At 36.3% G+C, this 18,910-nt stretch overlaps 1 protein-coding gene across 1 annotated transcript in view; it reads right to left on the bottom strand.

The window, feature by feature from the left end:
- Positions 1-18,910, bottom strand: part of Fam133b (family with sequence similarity 133 member B) — a 28,964-nt gene that overhangs the window by 2,214 nt on the left and 7,840 nt on the right. Inside the window, exons 3-10 of the mRNA XM_020161187.2 lie at positions 18,539-18,617; positions 18,209-18,283; positions 18,045-18,077; positions 17,640-17,702; positions 17,122-17,214; positions 15,421-15,471; positions 5,254-5,346; positions 1,580-1,627 (exon numbers count right to left, since the gene is read on the bottom strand). Of these exons, the coding sequence (XP_020016776.1) occupies positions 1,580-1,627; positions 5,254-5,346; positions 15,421-15,471; positions 17,122-17,214; positions 17,640-17,702; positions 18,045-18,077; positions 18,209-18,283; positions 18,539-18,617 (535 nt within the window). The remainder of the gene's footprint in view (positions 1-1,579; positions 1,628-5,253; positions 5,347-15,420; positions 15,472-17,121; positions 17,215-17,639; positions 17,703-18,044; positions 18,078-18,208; positions 18,284-18,538; positions 18,618-18,910) is intronic.

Below are 18,910 nucleotides of genomic sequence, written 5' to 3'. Positions count from 1 at the left end.
GAAACATACATAACTTGAAAAGGTGGCACCAAATGAAAGACTACTCCTAGTGTTAATATTCAGGAGAAGAAAACAGAAAGGGAGAAGGGAGAAGAGCCAAACGTGTAAAGCAGGGCTTCCTATCCACTTTCATGTCTATTAGCACTATATCCAGTCTCATCTACTCTCAGAGACTGCCACCACTTTATAGCACTAAGATAACTTTCATGCTCTTTCTTTTTTTTGTGGTGCTGGGGATCAAATCCAGGACTTTGTGCATATTAGGCAAAGACTCTACCACTGAGCTACATTCCCAGATCATTATCACTTTTTTTTTTTTTAACTACATATAGAATTTTACAGAGTTCAGAATATTATAACTTGGGTTATTTATTTACTGTAGTGCTAAGGATCAAACCCAGGGCCTTGTGCACACTAGGCAAGTACTCTATCACTGAGCCCCACAGTGCTTTTCTTTAGCCCCACAGTTGCTCTCTCACATATACACCTTTATCTATCTTGTACTTCACTGTACCTCCTCTGTAGAAACCATGGAACGGTACAGAGATGCTAAATAAGTATATACTCCCTGAAAGAATGAAACAGTACAAACATATACTAGAATTATCCAAAATGAAGAATATAATTGTGTTAATCAATCTGAACCACAGACCAAAGCAGTCTCCACTCAAATTTTTTTCCCACTCACAAAAAGTGTCGCTCTTGTCACCTTGGTCTTGAAGTATGTTATTTATGAATCATATATTACCAGGTGAACCTTTATTTGTTTTTGACGACACCGGTGTTTGAATTCTTGCTAGGCAGGCACTCTGTCCCTTGAGGCAAATGCCCAGCCCCCAAGGAACCTTTCTATCAGAAGCGCTTCCTTATTTTAAGAGCTAGGGAAGTTCTAGGAAGGGGAAACTCTGACCTACAAATGATGCTGTCTTCATTTTTCTTTCACCTCTCCCTGAAGAAATACCTTCAAAAGTCATCAGCCACATTTATTCTGAGGGCCTTTACACTACTGTGCTGATATGGTCTGCATTGCTCTCTGAAAGTCTCTAGTAACTACTTTCCCTTTGTTGATCTGATTCTCGTTGGACACCAGTGCCATTCTCCTTTTCCTTCTTTCTCCTTTCCTACTTCTCAGTGTGCACAATAGCAGGAATAATCTATATTGGTGAGTCATTTATGTTGTACTTTCCTGCTTATTTTGCACTTCAGAAAGTGCTTTGAGAGGCTTTTTCTGCTATTACAGGTTTGGTGGATCTGGAAGTAACTTACTTTAGAAGACTGAGGAAATTGCCATACTTTACTATAGCTTAAAAAAAATCATTCAAAGTGAGATTATATTTCTCACCGTAAGATAGTGGAATGGAAATGAGATGTTTGCTGCCAGGGATTTCTTTCTTTTTCCTGAGTCAATTTGATTTTTTCTCCTATCCATTAAGTGGAGCTGTTGAACACCACACCTTTCCCAATTATTTATCTGTTCACCATAAATCCAACCATGCCATTAGCATGCTACTATTATTAATTACTATTTTAAACTGAAACAGCCCTGCTGTTGTTATATGAAGACATAAGAGATACTTGCTGTTGTTTTTTCTCGTTCTTCACTGCTTTTCTTCTTTTTGGCTCGTACCTAAAAAGTTGAAATTTTTGTGGAAAAGACAAACATATAATTTGTATTCAATGCCTTTTTCTTTCACTCTAATATATTTTGTATCTTCTACAGTTACAACATTTTGACAATCGAACTGCATCTTAAATTAACTGTTCCATCTCAATGAGGTTTCAATGAAAAATATGTAAAAGAAAGTAAATTAAGATTTTGAATTTCTAGAGGAATTCACTTAAGTCATTTTTCAGCACCTAAAACAGGCAGCAGGCTACTGTGGAAGAAATCAGGAGCTCTGAAATAACAGAAAGCAGGATCTGAATCCTACCTCAGTTTCTTCATCTATAAAAAGAATATCTAAGCCAGGTTAGGTGCCTGTGGCTCATGCCTGTAATCCTAGCTACTTGATAGGCTGGGACTGGGAGATTTGAGGCCAATCTGAGCAAACAGTTCACAAGTCCCATCTTCAAAAAAATAACCACAGCTAAATGGACTGGAGGAGATGTGACTCAAGCAGTAGATTGCCTGCTTTGCAAGCAGGAAACCCTGAGTTCAAACCCCAGTCCAAGAAAAAACAGGACTAATTACCTTCAAGGGTCTGTGCATGGAATATAGTAGGTATTTCTCTTATTCGATGGTGTCAACAAATGGTAGGTATACATACAATATACTCGGTAGAAATCAAATCATTAAAATCCCTTTAATAATAATTATCACCATTTACATTTATTTTAAGCTTTTAAAGTATGTACATTGGATTTAACTTAAATTGAAAGTTGGTAAACTTCATGTGTATTAAGTATTAAGTTCAAATCTAAGCTATTTTGCATTAAATTTCACTTGTTATCATTTAGTAAACATAGTTAATATACTAGAGTATAAAAACTGCCTAAATGTTCAATTCTGTGGTATACCTGTTAGGTGACTGTATATTAAATACATGATAAAAATACATGAAAATGTAACTAATGATATAAAGAAGCATAAGCACTAGAGGAACAGACAACAAACATTACAGACCATTAGCTTACAACAGGGTGGCAGCTCTCTTTAGAGAGCACTTAAAAAATTACAGGTGTTTAGCTGCATTACATCCATATTTAGGCAGGCAGAGATAAGGGATGCTGTCATGCATGGTCCAGGACAGCAATGTACATCCTTTGTGACTTTTGAATAGCCTGTTAACAATTCATATAATGGATCTGTTTATGATGGAAGTAAATTTACTATAAATTGAACACAAAGTATTTTGTTCAAGATTTTAAGATATAGCTGGGTACCAGTGGCTCATGCCTGCAATTCTAGCTACTTAGGAGGCAGAGATTAGGAGGACTGTGGTTTGAAGCCAGCCCAGGCCGATAGTTCGAGGGACCCTATCTTGGAAATACTCATTATAAAAAGGGCTCGTGGAGAGGCTCCAGATGAAGGCCCTGAGTTCAAACCCCAGTACAAAAAGTAATAATAATAAAAAGATTTTAAGATATAATGCATGCCCCAGAAATATCATATAAACAGAGAAAAGACTGGGGTTTTTTTTTTTTTTTGTTTCCCCTGAACTGGAGATTGAATTCTGGGCCTTGCACCTGCTATGCCATGCTCTACTACTTTAGCCATGCCCCAGCTCTTTAGTTTATATTTATTTTTTTTGAGGTAAGGTCTTTTACTAACTTTGTCGAGGTCTGCCTTGAAATTGGGATCCTCCTGTCTCTGCCTCCAGAATAAATGGGATTACAGATGTATGCCACTGAGCCCAACTGTGGAGACTGTACTTTTGTTTCATTAAAAACTTCACTAGGATGAGAACTATTGAAACTATTCCAGGAATAAAGGAGGATAAAGGAGAATAATGGAGCAGGTGAATTCACCTATGATATTTAATATATTGTAAGAACTTCTGTAAATGTTGCAATGTACCCTAGCACAACAATTAAAAAAACAAACAAACAAATTTCACTAGGGCTGGTGGAGTGGCTCAAGTGGTGGAGTGCCTGCCTAGCAAGGTGAAGCTCTGACTTCAAGCCCTAGTACCACCAAAATCAAACAAACAAACAAGAACAACTACTTCACTAAATTTTGTTCACATGCTGGAAAATGTCATTGGTGACAATGCCACTGAATGGTTTCTGAAGGGCTTATGTAATGTACTATCTACAGCCTACATTTTGTTTTGACTCAAGATTTTTTTTTTGTATTCTCATACTTAAGCATTTATAAACTAAAATAAAATATAAAATTATACATTATTATTTACATTTGTTTCTTCTGTATATTTCTGTTAGGGGACAGTCATATAAAAATTAGTGTCAGGTGTGGTACCACACAAATGCAATCCCAGCTACTCAAGAGGTAGATAGGATTGCAGTTTGAGGCCAGCCTGCCACAAAAGTTACTAAGATCATATCTTTAAGAACAAGCTGGGCATGGTGGTGCACACCCACAATCCCAATTACTCAGAAGGCAGAGATAGAGGATTGTGGTTTGAGGCTGGCCCAGGCAAAAGCACAAGACCCTATCTGAAAAATAACTAAAGCAAAAAGGGCTGGGGGTATGGCTCTAGTGGTAGAACATCTGCCTAACCTGAGACACTGAGTTCAAATGTCAGTACTACCAAAATTTTTTTTTTTAAATAGCATAGTTTATAAATTAGCTGCAAATTTCATTTCAGGGGGGTTTACAAAATATTGGTACAAAATGGTGGCAACAGGTCTGATAAGACTGAAGGCCATTATCATGGAGCAAGCTTAGTGACTCAGAAAGAAGGCACAAACAAACAAGAAGGCAGGACCCAGGGAGCATGGAGATAAGAAGCAGGACAGGCAGAGGCAGAGGCAGAGGCAGAGCTGGGCAGGGCGGATGCAGGAGGAGGATAGTACAGAAAGGAGATGGAGTCAGGAAAACCAGTAGCTCTGGCAGTCTGCTTCTGTGATGCCTGTCACAGAAGGCCAGACCCTCAACATTATTTTACACTACTGAAGGGGGATGAAATGTTGATCTCTAAAGAAAGGTGCAACTTTAAAATTCTACGACTTGGGTTAGACTTTGTGCCAAGAGTTCAGTAAACTTTAGGGATCTTGACCCAGATCTTATATAAAGCCTTTCATAATTTTTCATCTCATTTACTTGCCATAATTAAGTAATATGATAGGTTCCTATTTTACAGATAAGGAAACCAATGCCAAGAGAGAAACAATAAAACTGATAACTGACAGAAAATTAACTCTGGACTCTAATTCTAACGGAGTGCCAAATCTAAGATATGGACTGTTAGAGCTGAAAAGGACTACTGACATGACCTAATTCTCCTCCCTCACTTTGTAGACAGGAAAATGGAGGTTATGCCAACAGTTCTGCACCTTTCTAATCCCTAAAGATTAAGCTCAAAACAAAAACAAGATGTTGGATAGCATGTGCAATGTTCAATTTTAACCATGCAAGCAAATGCTAGGTTTCAATTTGCTTTAAATTATATACGGCCTCTTTCATATAATCAGAATGGTAGTACAAGATGATAATAGAGTAAAAATAAGTATCTCAGATTAGAAGGTATGGGGAAATATGGTTAATTACCAAAATAATAGCCATCTAATTATCTTCTGGAAAAATGCAAAACTCATCCTGAAATGGAACAACTTTTATCTCTTTTAACTCACCTCCTCAATATAATCTGATTCTGACAAGGACTCAGATGATAAAGGTTTATCTTCAGGATACATCTTTCTTTTTTTGCTGAGTCCTTTAAAGTCCTATGAAAAATAAACACAGTTGCAGAAAAGAAAACCAGTGGTTAATTATTTGTAATGGTCTAAAAGGATCTCAACACATTCAATTTCTTTATTACACTTAAAGTATTAAATTTACATTTAAAAACATCTCAATTGCTAATGTTAAGAAATGAATGATTCTTGTGAAGAAAAGGGGACTAAGATTGGGAAGAATATTTAAATTATGAAAACATCTGAAGCAAGTATGGCAGAATGTTCAGGTTTATAGGAGCTGCACAGTGAATATTCTGGCTATCATTTATTATTTCCCACATTCTTTTTCTGTATGTCTGAAATAGTTCATAACATAAAACCACACAATGGACACAGTGCTCAACACCTACTCTTACACAGGAAATTTTTACAAAGTAAAACTTTACAGAGTATGTGTCTAATGTTGAAGACCCACTCCCCCTAAAATTATGTAGAAAATAAACTAACAGTGATGATGCCTCTATGTGCTGTAAGTAATTTCATTTTATTTCTGAACATAGCTTTATTATTTTGGTTGACATGATATTCATTGCTAAGAACAAGCACCCAAATGCAACTATAGATCAAACATCATTATTTTTTAAAATCACCTCTCTGTGTATGCTTACAACTTCACATGAATACTTGCCATTTGGAACTGCTCTTCTCACCTAGTAATGTCTTTCCATGCCAACTATATCATACTTTATGGCTGCCTTTGACACCCACTGAGAGAAATAGGCCAGAACGTATTTAGCCCATCTCTCTTTGGAGGGCAGGCATATGGGCTCTTTGCTATTTAAAAACAAAGTTGAAACAGAGTGCAGGGAATGTGAACACAAAATCTTTACCCAATAATAGTAAAATCAAAGACCAAGGTAGTCTTCACACAACTTGCTCTCTTACTATTCTCTAAATCATTTCTTATTTGTCACTCATTTACAAATTCCACTCCACCAAGAGGCCTCATTACGCTGTGTATTGACCTATCAATATCAAATAAATAACTGGAGTATATAGTTTGTATGTTCTTTTTAAATTGCCTATGTAGGAGAGATTCCAAGATGGCGGCTAGAGGGAGGAAGCAGAAAGAGTGCCTCCTAATGTAAAATCTTGGAGAGACGCTGGAGATACATCTTACAGGAAAAACCACTGAGAACAGGCAAAACTTTAACTCCTCCACATCCCCACCCCACACATACCATCTCCACTTCACGTTAAACAGAGAAACCAGGAGGGCTCCCAAGTTGCCGCCAGACGCCAGCGCCTAGACGGCTTGGGAAGACATGGACCACAACGTGAGCTAAGCGGGATGCGGTACTCCCAAAGACAACCCTGGGTCAGATCAGCATAGCCCCCTGGACAGACTGACCCCCACCAAGGGAAAAAAGGAAAAAAAACTGAGTAATAAGCAATAACAACAAAAAAGATATGTAGCAAAGAGGGCAGGCACCCTGAGCTCCAAAGAGGGGGGAAGGGGAAATCCCTCCAAACAAGCCAGCTGGAGAAGGCAGGAGCAGGGCACACGCCCAGCAACCAGGAGCAGGAAAGCTTGTAAAAGTGGCGGTGGGAGGAAAACTCCACAGGAGAGGGGGAAAGGCCCACTTCCCACGTGAACTGTAACTAAACATGCAGGCCTGAGAAAGCTGGTGCAGTGTCACCTCCTCCAGTGTGCTTGGAACAGGGAAAGTTTGTAGCAGTGGTGGTCTTGCCCAGGAGAACTCTAAGTAAACAAAGCCTGCAAGGCTAGGTGAGTGTTAAGATCACTCCTGAGATCTGCATAAATAAAGCCTCCAGCAAGAGCAGGCTGACAGCAGCGGGCAGGTAAGCCAAGCCTTAGATAGCCATTCACAGAACTGTCTCCAGACTCTTTTTTTTCTTTCTTCCTTTGATGAGACAACAACAGAACTACACCTGCATGCTGAAAAACTTACTAAAACTGTACTGCATTTGAACTTGGGACACTTTGTGATGTTTTTTTTTTTTGTTTTGTGTTGTTTTGTTTGGTTTGGTTTTTTTCCCCCGTTGATGCAACGACAGAACTACTTCTGAGACACCATCTCCAGTATTGGAGGCTGAGGGATGAACATCAAAATTATTAAGACTGAGACTTCATTGCATTTGAAATTGGAGATTTTTATTTCATTTTATTATTCATTTTTTATTTTATTTTTTTTCAATCCTCTGTCTCTCTAATGCCTGTTCAGCTTAGTGTTGATTACTACACTATCTCTCCCTGTTTATATCTTTGAAACTTTTTTGTTTCTTTGTTTTGTTTTTTTCTACTTGTTATTTTTTCCTTTAATTTCTTTGCTTTCCATCTCCTCTCACCCTTCCATTCTAAATATCACCATTGTTATTATTACAAGCTAGAAAATACTTAATTACACACAGTACAGGGACAATAACAACACCAAGGGTAATGACAGGAAGACGGAAAAACAGGAAAACCAGTTTCCCCACAGCAAAAAATTAGTACAGGAACCAGAAAGGAATGAAGAAAACAGATACTCAGATCCACACTCCAAAAAAATGAAGATAAACTATGCCAAAAGACCCAATGAAGCCCAAAGGAATAATCTAAAAGAAGAAATCCTATAGGTAATCAATGAGAATTTTATAGAGATGATACTGGATACGGTCAAACAAAATGTACAAGAGACACTCAAGAAATTCCAAGACAACAAAAATAGAAAATTTGAGGAAGCACAAGAAGAAATAAAAGAAACCATAGAAGCACTGTATAAACACCAAAGTGAAACAAAGAATATGATTAAAAAAGAGATAAATGAACTCAGGACGAAAATAGACAACATTAAAGAGGAAACAACCCAGGTTATGGAAAACCTCAGAAAAAAGAATGAAACAGAACTGTAAAACAAAACGGAAGGCCAATCCAGCAGAATAGAACAAACAGAAGACAGAATCTCAGAACTCGAAGATAAAATGGTAATTAAAGGAAAAACTGAAGAACTGTAAGTTAAACAACTCAAGACCTGTGAAAGGAAATACAAGAACTCACTAACTCCACAAAAAGACCAAACCTGAGAATCATGGGCCTTGAGGAAGGAGAAGAAGTGCAAGCAAAGGGAATGCATAATATGTTCAACAAAATAATAACAGAAAATTTCCCAGATCTAGAGAAATCTATTCCCATACAGATGCAAGAGGCCTCCAGAACACCAAACAGACCAGACCAAAATAGATCTACCCCATGGCATATTATCATTAAAACAAAAAATACAGAGACCCGAGAAAGAATACTGAAGGCTGTAAGAGAGAGGAAAAACAAATACCATACAAAGGTAAACACATCAAAATCACAGCAGACTTCTCAACAGAAATATTAAAAGCAAGCATAGCTTGGGGTGACATCTTCTGGGCACTGAATGAAAATAACTTCAACCGTATGATACTCTACCCAGCAAAACTATCATTCAAAATAGATGGAGCAATAAAAGTCTTTCATGATAAGCAGAAACTAAAACAATATGTGACCACAAAGCCACCACTACAAAAGATTCTTCAAGGGATTCTGCACACAGAAAGTGAAACCCAACATAACCATGAAAGGGCAGGCAGCACCAAAATACAGGAAAAGAAAAAGCAAGAAAATAGAGAGTAACCTCAACTTAGGTACACACAATCAAACCTTCAAAAAACTAAGACAACTAAATGACAGGAATCACCACATACCTATCAGCACTAACACTTAATATTAATGGACTTAATTCCCCCATCAAAAGGCACAAGTTGACGAAATGGATTAAAAGGAAGACCCAACGATTTGTTGCTTACAAGAGACCCATCTCACCGACAGAAATAAGCACAGGCTTAGGATGAAAGGCTAGAAGAAGATTTACTAAGCCAATGGCCCCCCAAAACAGGCAGGAATAGCAATACTTATCTCTGACAAAGTAGACTTCAAACCTACATTGATCAAACAAGATAAAGAAGGACATTCTATACTAATAAAAGGGGAAACAGACCAAAAGGAAATAATAATTATCAACCTATATGCACCCAGTGTCAACGCACCCAATTTTATCAAACATATCCTGAAGGACCTAAAAGCATATATTAACTCCAACACAGTGGTTGTGGGTTACTTTAACACCCCATTATCATCAATAGATTGGTCATCCAAACAAAAAAAATCAATAAAGAAATTCTAGATCTAAAATATACAATCGATCAAATGGACCTAGTTGATGTCTACAGAAATTTCATCCAACTCTATACTATATACATTCTTCTCAGCAGCCCATGGAACCTTCTCCAAAACAGATCATATCCTAGGGTACAAAGCAAGCCTCAGCAAATATAAGAAAACAGAAATTATACCATACATTCTATCTGATCACAATTCAATAAAACTAGAACTCAACAACAAAAGTAAAGACAAAAAACATGCAAACAGCTGGAAACTAAATAACTCACTGCTTAATGAACAATGGGTCATTGATGAAATAAAAGAGGAAATTAAAAAGTTCCTGGAAGTCAATGAAAATGAAAACAAAACCTAACAGAACCTATGGGACACAGCTAAGGCAGTCCTGAGAGGAAAGTTTACAGTGATGAGTGCATGTATTAAAAAGAATGAAAGATCCCGAATCAATGACCTAATGATGCATCTCAAACTCCTAGAAAAACAAGAACAAGAAAATCCCAAAACAAATAGAAGGGGAGAAATAATAAAAATAAGAGCTGAAATCAATGAAATAGAAACCAAAAAAACAAACAAAGAATTAATGAAACAAAAAGTTGGTTCGTTGAAAAAATAAACAAGATCGACAGACCCCTGGCAAACCTGACTAAAATGAGGAGAGAAAAAACCCAAATTAGTAAAATCAGGAATGCAAAAGAGGACATAACAACAAACAAAATCGAAGTCCAGGAAATCATCAGAGACTACTTTGAGAACCTATATTCAAATAAATTTGAAAATCTTAAAGAAATGGACAGATTTCTAGATACATATGATCATCCAAAACTGAACCAAGAGGAAATTAATCACCTGAATAGACCTATAACACAGAATGAAATTGAAGTAGCAATCAAGAGTCTCCCCAAAAAGAAAAGTCCAGGACCTGATGGATTCTCTGCTGAATTCTATCAGACCTTTAAAGAAGAACTGATACCAACCCTCCTTAAACTGTTCCACGAAATAGAAAGGGAAGGAAAATTGCCTAACAAATTTTATGAAGCCAGTATTACACTTACCCCGAAACCAGGCAAAGACACCTCCAAAAAAGGAGAACTATAGGCCAATCTCATTAATGAACATTGATGCAAAAATCCTCAATAAAATAATGGCAAACCGAATTCAACAACACATCAAAAAGATCATTCACCACGACCAAGTAGGCTTCATCTCAGGAATGCAGGGGTGGTTCAACATATGAAAATCCATAAACGTAACAAACCACATTAACAGAAGCAAAGACAAAAGCCACTCGATCATCTCAATAGATGCAGAAAAAGCCTTTGACAAGCTCCAATGCCATTTCATGATAAAAGCTCTAAGAAAACTAGGAATAGAAGGAAAGTACCTCAACATTATAAAAGCTATATATGACATACCTACAGCCAGCATCATACTTAACAGAGAAAAACTGAAACCATTCCCACTAAAATCAGGAACTAGACAAGGATGCCAACTATCTCCACTCCTATTTAACATAGCACTGGAATTCCTAGCCAGAGCAATTAAGCCAGAAGAAGGAATAAAAGGAATACAAATAGGTAAAGAAACTGCCAAAATATCCCTATTTGCAGATGATATGATCCTATACCTTAAAGACCCAAAAAACTCTACTCAAAAGCTCCTAGACACCATCAATAGCTACAGCAAGGTAGCAGGATATAAAATCAACATAGAAAAATCATTAGCATTTCTATACACTAATAATGAACTGAGAAAGAATGTATGAAAACAATTCCATTTACAATAGCCTCAAAAAAATCAAATACCTAGGTGTAAACCTAACAAAACATGTGAAAGACCTCCACAGGGAAAACTATAAACTTCTGAAGAAAGAGATTGAGGAAGACTATAGAAAGTGGAGAGATCTCCCATGCTCATGGATTGGTACAATCAACACAGTAAAAATGTCTATACTCCCAAAAGTAATCTATATGTTTAATGCAATTCCCATCAACATTCCAATGACATTCATTAAAGAGATTGAAAAATCTACTGTTAAATTTATATGGGAACACAAGAGGCCACGAATAGCCAAGGCAATACTCAATCAAAAGAACAATGCTGGAGTTATCACAATACCTGACTTCAAACTATATTACAAAGCAGTAACAATAAAAACAGCATGGTACTGGCACAAAAACAGACATGAAGACCAGTGGAACAGAATAGAGGACCCAGATATGAAGCCACACAACTATAACCAACTTGTCTTTGACAAATGCGCTAAAAATATACGATGGAGAAATAGCAGCCTCTTCAACAAAAACTGCTGGGAAAACTGGTTAGCAGTCTGCAAAAAACTGAAACTAGATCCATGTATATCACCCTATACCAAGATTAACTCAAAATGGATCAAGGATCTTAATATCAGACCCCAAACTCTTAAGTTTATACCAGAAAGAGTAGGAAATATTCTGGAGTTAGTAGGTATAGGTAAGAACTTTCTCAATGGAACCCCAGCAGCACAGCAACTAAGAGACAGCATAGATAAATGGCACTTCATAAAACTAAAAAGCTTCTGCTCAACAAAAGAAATGGTCTCTAAACTGAAGAGAACACCCACAGAGTGGGAGAAAATATTTGCCAGCTACACATCAGACAACGGACTGATAACCAGAATATATAGGGAACTTAAAAAACTAAATTCTCCCAAAACTAATGAGCCAATAAAGAAATGGGCAAGTGAACTAAACAGAACTTTCTCCAAAGAAGAAATTCAAATGGCCAAAAAACACATGAAAAAATGCTCACCATCTCTAGCCATAAAGGAAATGCAAATTAAAACCACACTAAGATTTCACCTCACCCTTGTTAGAACAGCCATCATTAGCAACACCAGTAACAGTAGGTGTTGGCAATGATGTGGGGAAAAATGAACCCTCTTACACTGCTGGTGGGAATGTAAACTAGTACAACCACTCTTGGGGGCTACTTAAAAAGCTAAACATTGATCTACCATATGATACAGCAATACCACTCTTGGGGATATACCCAAAAGACTCTGACACAGGTTACTCCAGAGGCACCTGCACACACATGTTTATTTCAGCACTATTCATAATAGTCAAGTTATGGAAACAGCCAAGATGCCCCACTACTGATGAATGGATCAAGAAAATTTGGTATCTATACACAATGGAATTTTATGCAGCCATGAAGAAGAATGAAATGTTATCATTCGCAGGTAAATGGACAGAATTGGAGAACATCATTCTGAGTGTGGTTAGTCTGGCCCAAAATACCAAAATTCCTATGTTCTCCCTCATATGCGGACATTAGATCAAGGGCAAACACAACAAGGGGATTGGACTTTGATCACATGATAAAAGCGAGAGCACACAAGGGAGGTATGAGGATAGGTAAGACACCTAAAAAACTAGATAGCATTTTTTGCCCTCAATGCAGAGAAACTAAAGCAGATACTTTAAAGCAACTGAGGCCAATAGGAGAAGGGGACCAGGAGCTAGAGAAAAGGTTAGATCAAAAAGAATTAACCTAGAGGGTAACACACATGCACAGGAAATCAATGCAAGTCAAATCCCTGTACAGCTATCCTTATCTCACCTAGTAAAAACCCTTGGTCCTTCCTATTATTGCTTATACTCTCTCTTCAGCAAAATTAGAGATAAGGGCAAAATAGTTTTTGCCGGGTAGCGAGGGGGTGGGGGGAGTGAGGAAGGGGGTGAGGGAAGGGGGAAGAAATGACCCAGACATTGTATGCACATATGAATAAAATAAAAATAAAAATAAATTGTTAATAAATAAATAAATAGCCTAGGTATTTCTTCAGTTTTTCTCTGTATGTATGGTATTCTTTCCTCCTTACTATTAAAGGCTATGATTTTGTCTTACATATCTCTGTAAGTTTCCTTAGTCTGCTCATTATATTTAAACTTCATTTATACCTTAACTTTTATAATCTCTTTTTTTTGCCTTCCAGAATTTTAGAAAGTAGAAAGTTTGCGAGTTTTGAGGCACAGCCTGTACCAATGTTATAAAAATATTCACCTCACTTTTCTATATAGCTTTATACATTTAAATTTTTGATCTATCAGGGATTTATTTGGCCTTAAGGAGTGTCCAACTTTAGAATTTCCAAATATTTTGTCATTCTGTCCAAAGAAATGCCACCTTTACCTTATACACATGTCACTGAATAGACTTGAATAGTTTCCTCAAATAAGTCCTGCTCACTTTTAACATTTTCTATAGATTTTTAGTTACTATTCTACACACACACACACACACACACACACACACACACACACACGCATACACGTATATTGTTTGTTTTTTTTTTTTTTGAAGGTATTGGGGCTCGAACAGGGCCTTGCATGTGCCATCAGATGCTCTACCACTTGTGGCATGCCCCCAGCCCCTACTATAAAGTGGGGTATTTTCCCTCATGATCTTTTCTAACTGGGTATTACATTACCTAGTACTTTAGAGCAATTTGAAGTAATGGGGCTAAAAACATTGATTGATATGTGTCTTATGTTGTCAATCATGTGCACTAAAGATTAGTATCCAATATGTCTAACTCTTGAAACTAAAAACAAGAAAGAGTTAAGGTGTAGCTTGGGGGTAGAGTGTTTGCCTAGTATTCATGAGGCCCTATGTTCCACCCCCAGGTAAATACTATGGGCAGGCAACGCACAGAAGATGAAATCTGAATGGCTAAAAAGCAAATGAAGAGGCTCTGTATACCTTAAACTGGCAAGAATGAAGTTTTGTTGTGTGAAACAAGGGGATTTTCCTACACTACTAGTGGAATGCACTATGCCAGCCCTTCAAAAGATTTTAAAAATTTATCTATGGTATACTCAATTTGAAACAGAAATCCTTGGGGTTTTCTTTTATTTGTTTTGTTCTATTTTTTTACATTTAAAGGATCTTCTTTAAAATGTCTTGTGGAGCTGGAGGCATGGTTCAAGTGGTAAAGCGCCTGACTCAAATGCAAATCCCTGAGTTCAAATCCCAGTACTGGAAAAAAAAAAGCCCAACAAAAACTAAAAAACAAAAAAACCCTTGAAGAAAGAAAGAAACAAACAAACCCTTGAAGGAAATGTTTAATTTCTATTATTATTATTTCTGTGGTACTGGAGTTTAAACTGAGGGCCTTGCTCTTATGAGGCAGGAGTTCTACCACTTGAGCCAGTCCTCCAGTCCTCCAGTCCTTTTTGTTTTTACTCATTTCTTAAATAGGGTCTCATGTTTTTGTCTGGGCCAGCAAATTCTCCTCATCTCCTAGAGAGTATCTGGGATTATAGGTGTAAGACACTGCACCTGGCCATTATGTTATATTTTAAATCTAAGATAATTTATCAGTATAGAGTATAGGCATATAGAGAGTTTTACCTTCAACAACGAATCTACTATATGCCTGGGCTGGCCTTAAACCAGGATCTACATTAAGTTTTTCCTTATATCAACATGAAATGCCATAAAGTAAAAGGGATTTAAACAGGTCCAAATTATTTATTGTTAGTTTCTTGAAGTCAATTAAATGTTATATGACAGATTATCTTTTCTTTGTTTTTTTTGGTGGGACTGGGGTTTCAACTTAAGGTTTTGTGCTTGTAAAATAGGCACTCTACCACTTAAGTCATGCCTCCACTCCATTTTTGGTCTGGTTATTTTGAAGATGCCTGGGCTGGCCTTAAACCAGGATCCTCCCTGGTCTCAGCCTCCCAAGTAGCTAAGATTACATGCATGAGCCACAGACAGATTATTTTAAGGCAATGTAAAAACACAGTTACCAGGCTGGAGGTGGGGGTCAAGTAGTAGAGTGCTTGCTTAGCAAGTGCAAAAGCCTGAGTTCAAACCCCAGTACCACAAAACAAACAAACAAACAAACAAACAAAAACCATAGTTACCTTTTCTTTCTCAGTTGCATCCTTTGACTTCTTTTTCTTTTTTAAACTATCCTAAATAAACAAATATATATATGTATATACATTAGTTTTAAATGTAAAAGATACACCTTCCCAATCATGTCACATTAGTATGAGTATTTTTAGGTATAGATTGTGCATGTGAGCAAAAACACACAATAATTGTCTTTCTGTCATGTGGCTTATTTTAAAACAGGACTTTGTCACTGCCCATCTTTTCCTGTGATGGCCACATGCATCTGAATTCTAATTCACACTGTGCTCAGCCACCCAGCAATCTGATTTGCTGACTCTCCTCCTCAAGAGTGGAGTTTGAATTCCTTAGTTCTAACTGTTAACCTCCCTGAGCTTCAGTTTTCTTATCCATAAAGTGAACTAACAAATCTCATAGGGTTGTTGAGAGGATCAAATGAATTCACAGTCAAATGCTTAGAACAGTTCCAAACACATAGTAGGCACTCAATAAATGTTGGCTATCATTATCACAAGACTGCTGTTTTATAAGACAGAGGAGGAGACAAGGGTTAAGAAAAAGTAACAGTGATGGGATGAACTTGATCAAAGTACATTATGTGCATGTATGTATATACCACAATGAAACTCCTTTGTATAATTAATTAGATAGTAAATATATACCTATACACAAAGAGAAAACCAACACTTGTTGAGCACTTTCTAGATGCTAGGTATTTTGTCACAAGAAATCTCACTGGGGCAAGTTGACACCTTGTATAAAATCCAAATTGTTTGCAATTGTTTCCTGAAACCCTAATACAGTGTTAGTCAAATTGTGATCTATGGACACTTCTGTATAAAAAAAATCATATAGGGTTCCTATCAAAAATATATACTACTTCTGCACCTGCTCAGACTTAAGAAATCAAGACTCTGGGGATGGAGCGAAGGAATCAACTTTTTCTGTTTTTTGAAGCCTGAACACAGGGCCTTGTTCATGCTAAAGCATGCGCTCTACCACCAAGGCCCATCCCTGCCCATTGAAATCAACATTTTTATAGAAAACCTCATGCCTTTGAAAATGATCACTAAAGTCTAAGAGCCAATTGTACAATTCTGGTTGGTATAGAACAAATTTGGATACAGTACAGAAGAAAGGATACTGGACCAGATAGTAAAAGGTATTGGTTCAATTTCCAATTCTAAAACTAGCTATATGAATTTAAGCACAATTTTTTTCTCTGAATTACAATTTTTTTATGAAAATGGGGGAAATTATATGGAATTTGCAGACATGGGGACATCCATGAAAGTTGGAGAATTATTAAATGGTACATGGAAACTATTAGGTACATCAGTTAAGGAGCATAAAACCTCAAGTATAAAAACCCATCTTATCATCTTATTTCTAACTTGAAAGCAATTTAAGGTAATAACTAAAAGAAAAATTTCATTAAATGTTTTTGCTATCAAAAACGTTAATAATTTAGTAGGGTGTGGTGGCTCATGCTTGTAATCCCACTTGGGAGGCTAAGATTGGGAGGATTTTGGTTTGAGACCAGCCCAGGCAAACAGTTTGAGAGAGTCCCATCTCCAAAATAACCAGAGAAAAATAGTTTGGAGGTGTGGAAGTGGTAAAGCATCTGCTCTGCAAGAATAAAGCCCAGAGTTCAAACCCCAGATCCACAAAAAAAAAAAAGTTAATTTTAATAATTTCAATAATCTTACTTTACTATCTGATTCAGTTTCTGACATGGAGCTTTCAGAAGATTTATGTGAACGATTCTTCTTTTTCTTTCTCCTTTTTGCTTGCTTCTTATCCTGTATAAAACAATTTTAGAAACATTTGCTTTCTATTTTAGAAATATAATTTATACATTTCACTAATATCAAATGAACAGATGAAAGGACCACCTTAAAAATATTTTTCCTTAATATTCAAAATGTATCATGCCACTTTCCTGCCTTATAAAAAAGCCAAGATAAAATTGAATCACATGTAATTCCTAATATCCAGTCACCTAACACTTGAGATTTATCAAACCTTTTTATTCTACTGATATTTTAAACAAACAAATTTTAAACGAGTAAAAAATATATACGAATGTTTAAATTTATTTCATTTATGTCAGTTCTCTAAGTGAGGAATAATTAAAACTGGGACATAAATATTTCTAACAAATATTTTACAGGTTTCCTCAAAGAAATTAGATATTACTTTGTGAACAATTACAAGCAAACCTTACCTCATCTTCAGAATCTGAAGAACTGCTGGAAGAATCAGAGCTTGATGAAGAAGAAGATGAATACTTGACCAAGCACAAAACAATTAAAGCTTGTGAGATGCGGGAATTGTTTTCATTTATCAAGTCTCTCAAGTACTTAGTGAAATCAATCTAGTGTCTGAGAAACAGATGCCATATTCATAAGATTTAAATATTAAAATGCAAAAGTCACACACACCCCCCAAGAGAGCTCAATAAAGTGACAACATGTATGGTAACAGTCATCGTTAATAACAACAGAGAAGTTACAAGGTTACAGGAGGTTAGCATCTTGCTACCTTTAAAATACAGGTTAAATAAATTATTCTTACTTTTTCTATAGGCTCTTAGTTATACTATTTTAAAAAATGGAAAACTTTTGCTCACCCTACCAGATTTCTTCTTTTCTTTTTTCTTTCTCTAAATAGAAACAAATACAAGTCTGAATAAGTTGACGTGAGTTTTCAAATGCATCTATTAATAGTAATACATAGCATTAATATGAAAATCCAACTATGAGATTAAGAATAGCAATAAACTAATGGCATTACCTGTCTTTTTTTGGATGAGCTCTCATTTCCACTTAATAATTTCTCCCTGTGTTTTTCTAGTTCTTTCTTCCAATTCTGTACAAAAAGGTTATAAACACCATCAGAGACTATGGAGCTATTTCTAAACAGACCTAATATAGAAAGACAATCACTACTTCCCACTACTTCTTTTCCTCCATCCTCCTAGGCCTCTTACCCATCTCGGCTTCTAATTATAGTCCTGATTATAGTCTAATTATAGTCCTGATTAATTAAAAAGTAAAACATAAGAAGATTTCATTTTTATGTTAAGAAAAAAGAATACTATTTCTTTAAGAGATATTTACAAACCTCATTCATTTTTTCTTCAAATTCAGCCAAAGCCTTAGAGCCTTTTTTTTTCTTTTCTAGTTGCTCTTTTACTTCCTCCCTTAAAAAAAAAAATTAGAAGTACGAATAAATTTTCAAGCACTTCAAATCAGATAGATGAATGTTTACAAAGGAGACAAAAAATTTTCACAAGTAAGATTTTAGTATTTTTGGCAGTTCCTATTCAATATTGATATATTTCAAACTTCTTTGCTCACATCTATACGAATAGTAATAATAAAACCTATCAGGTAACACTAACCGCTCCTTTTCTTTTTTCTTTTTTAAGTTTTAGCAAGGATTTATTTTAGTATAACAGGATAAAGTACAGTCAAGGCAAGGGGAGAGAAAGAA

The sequence above is a fragment of the Castor canadensis genome, chromosome 2, assembly GCF_047511655.1.
Source record: "Castor canadensis chromosome 2, mCasCan1.hap1v2, whole genome shotgun sequence".
NCBI lineage: Eukaryota > Metazoa > Chordata > Mammalia > Rodentia > Castoridae > Castor > Castor canadensis.
This window is presented reverse-complemented; position numbering and strand designations above follow the sequence as displayed.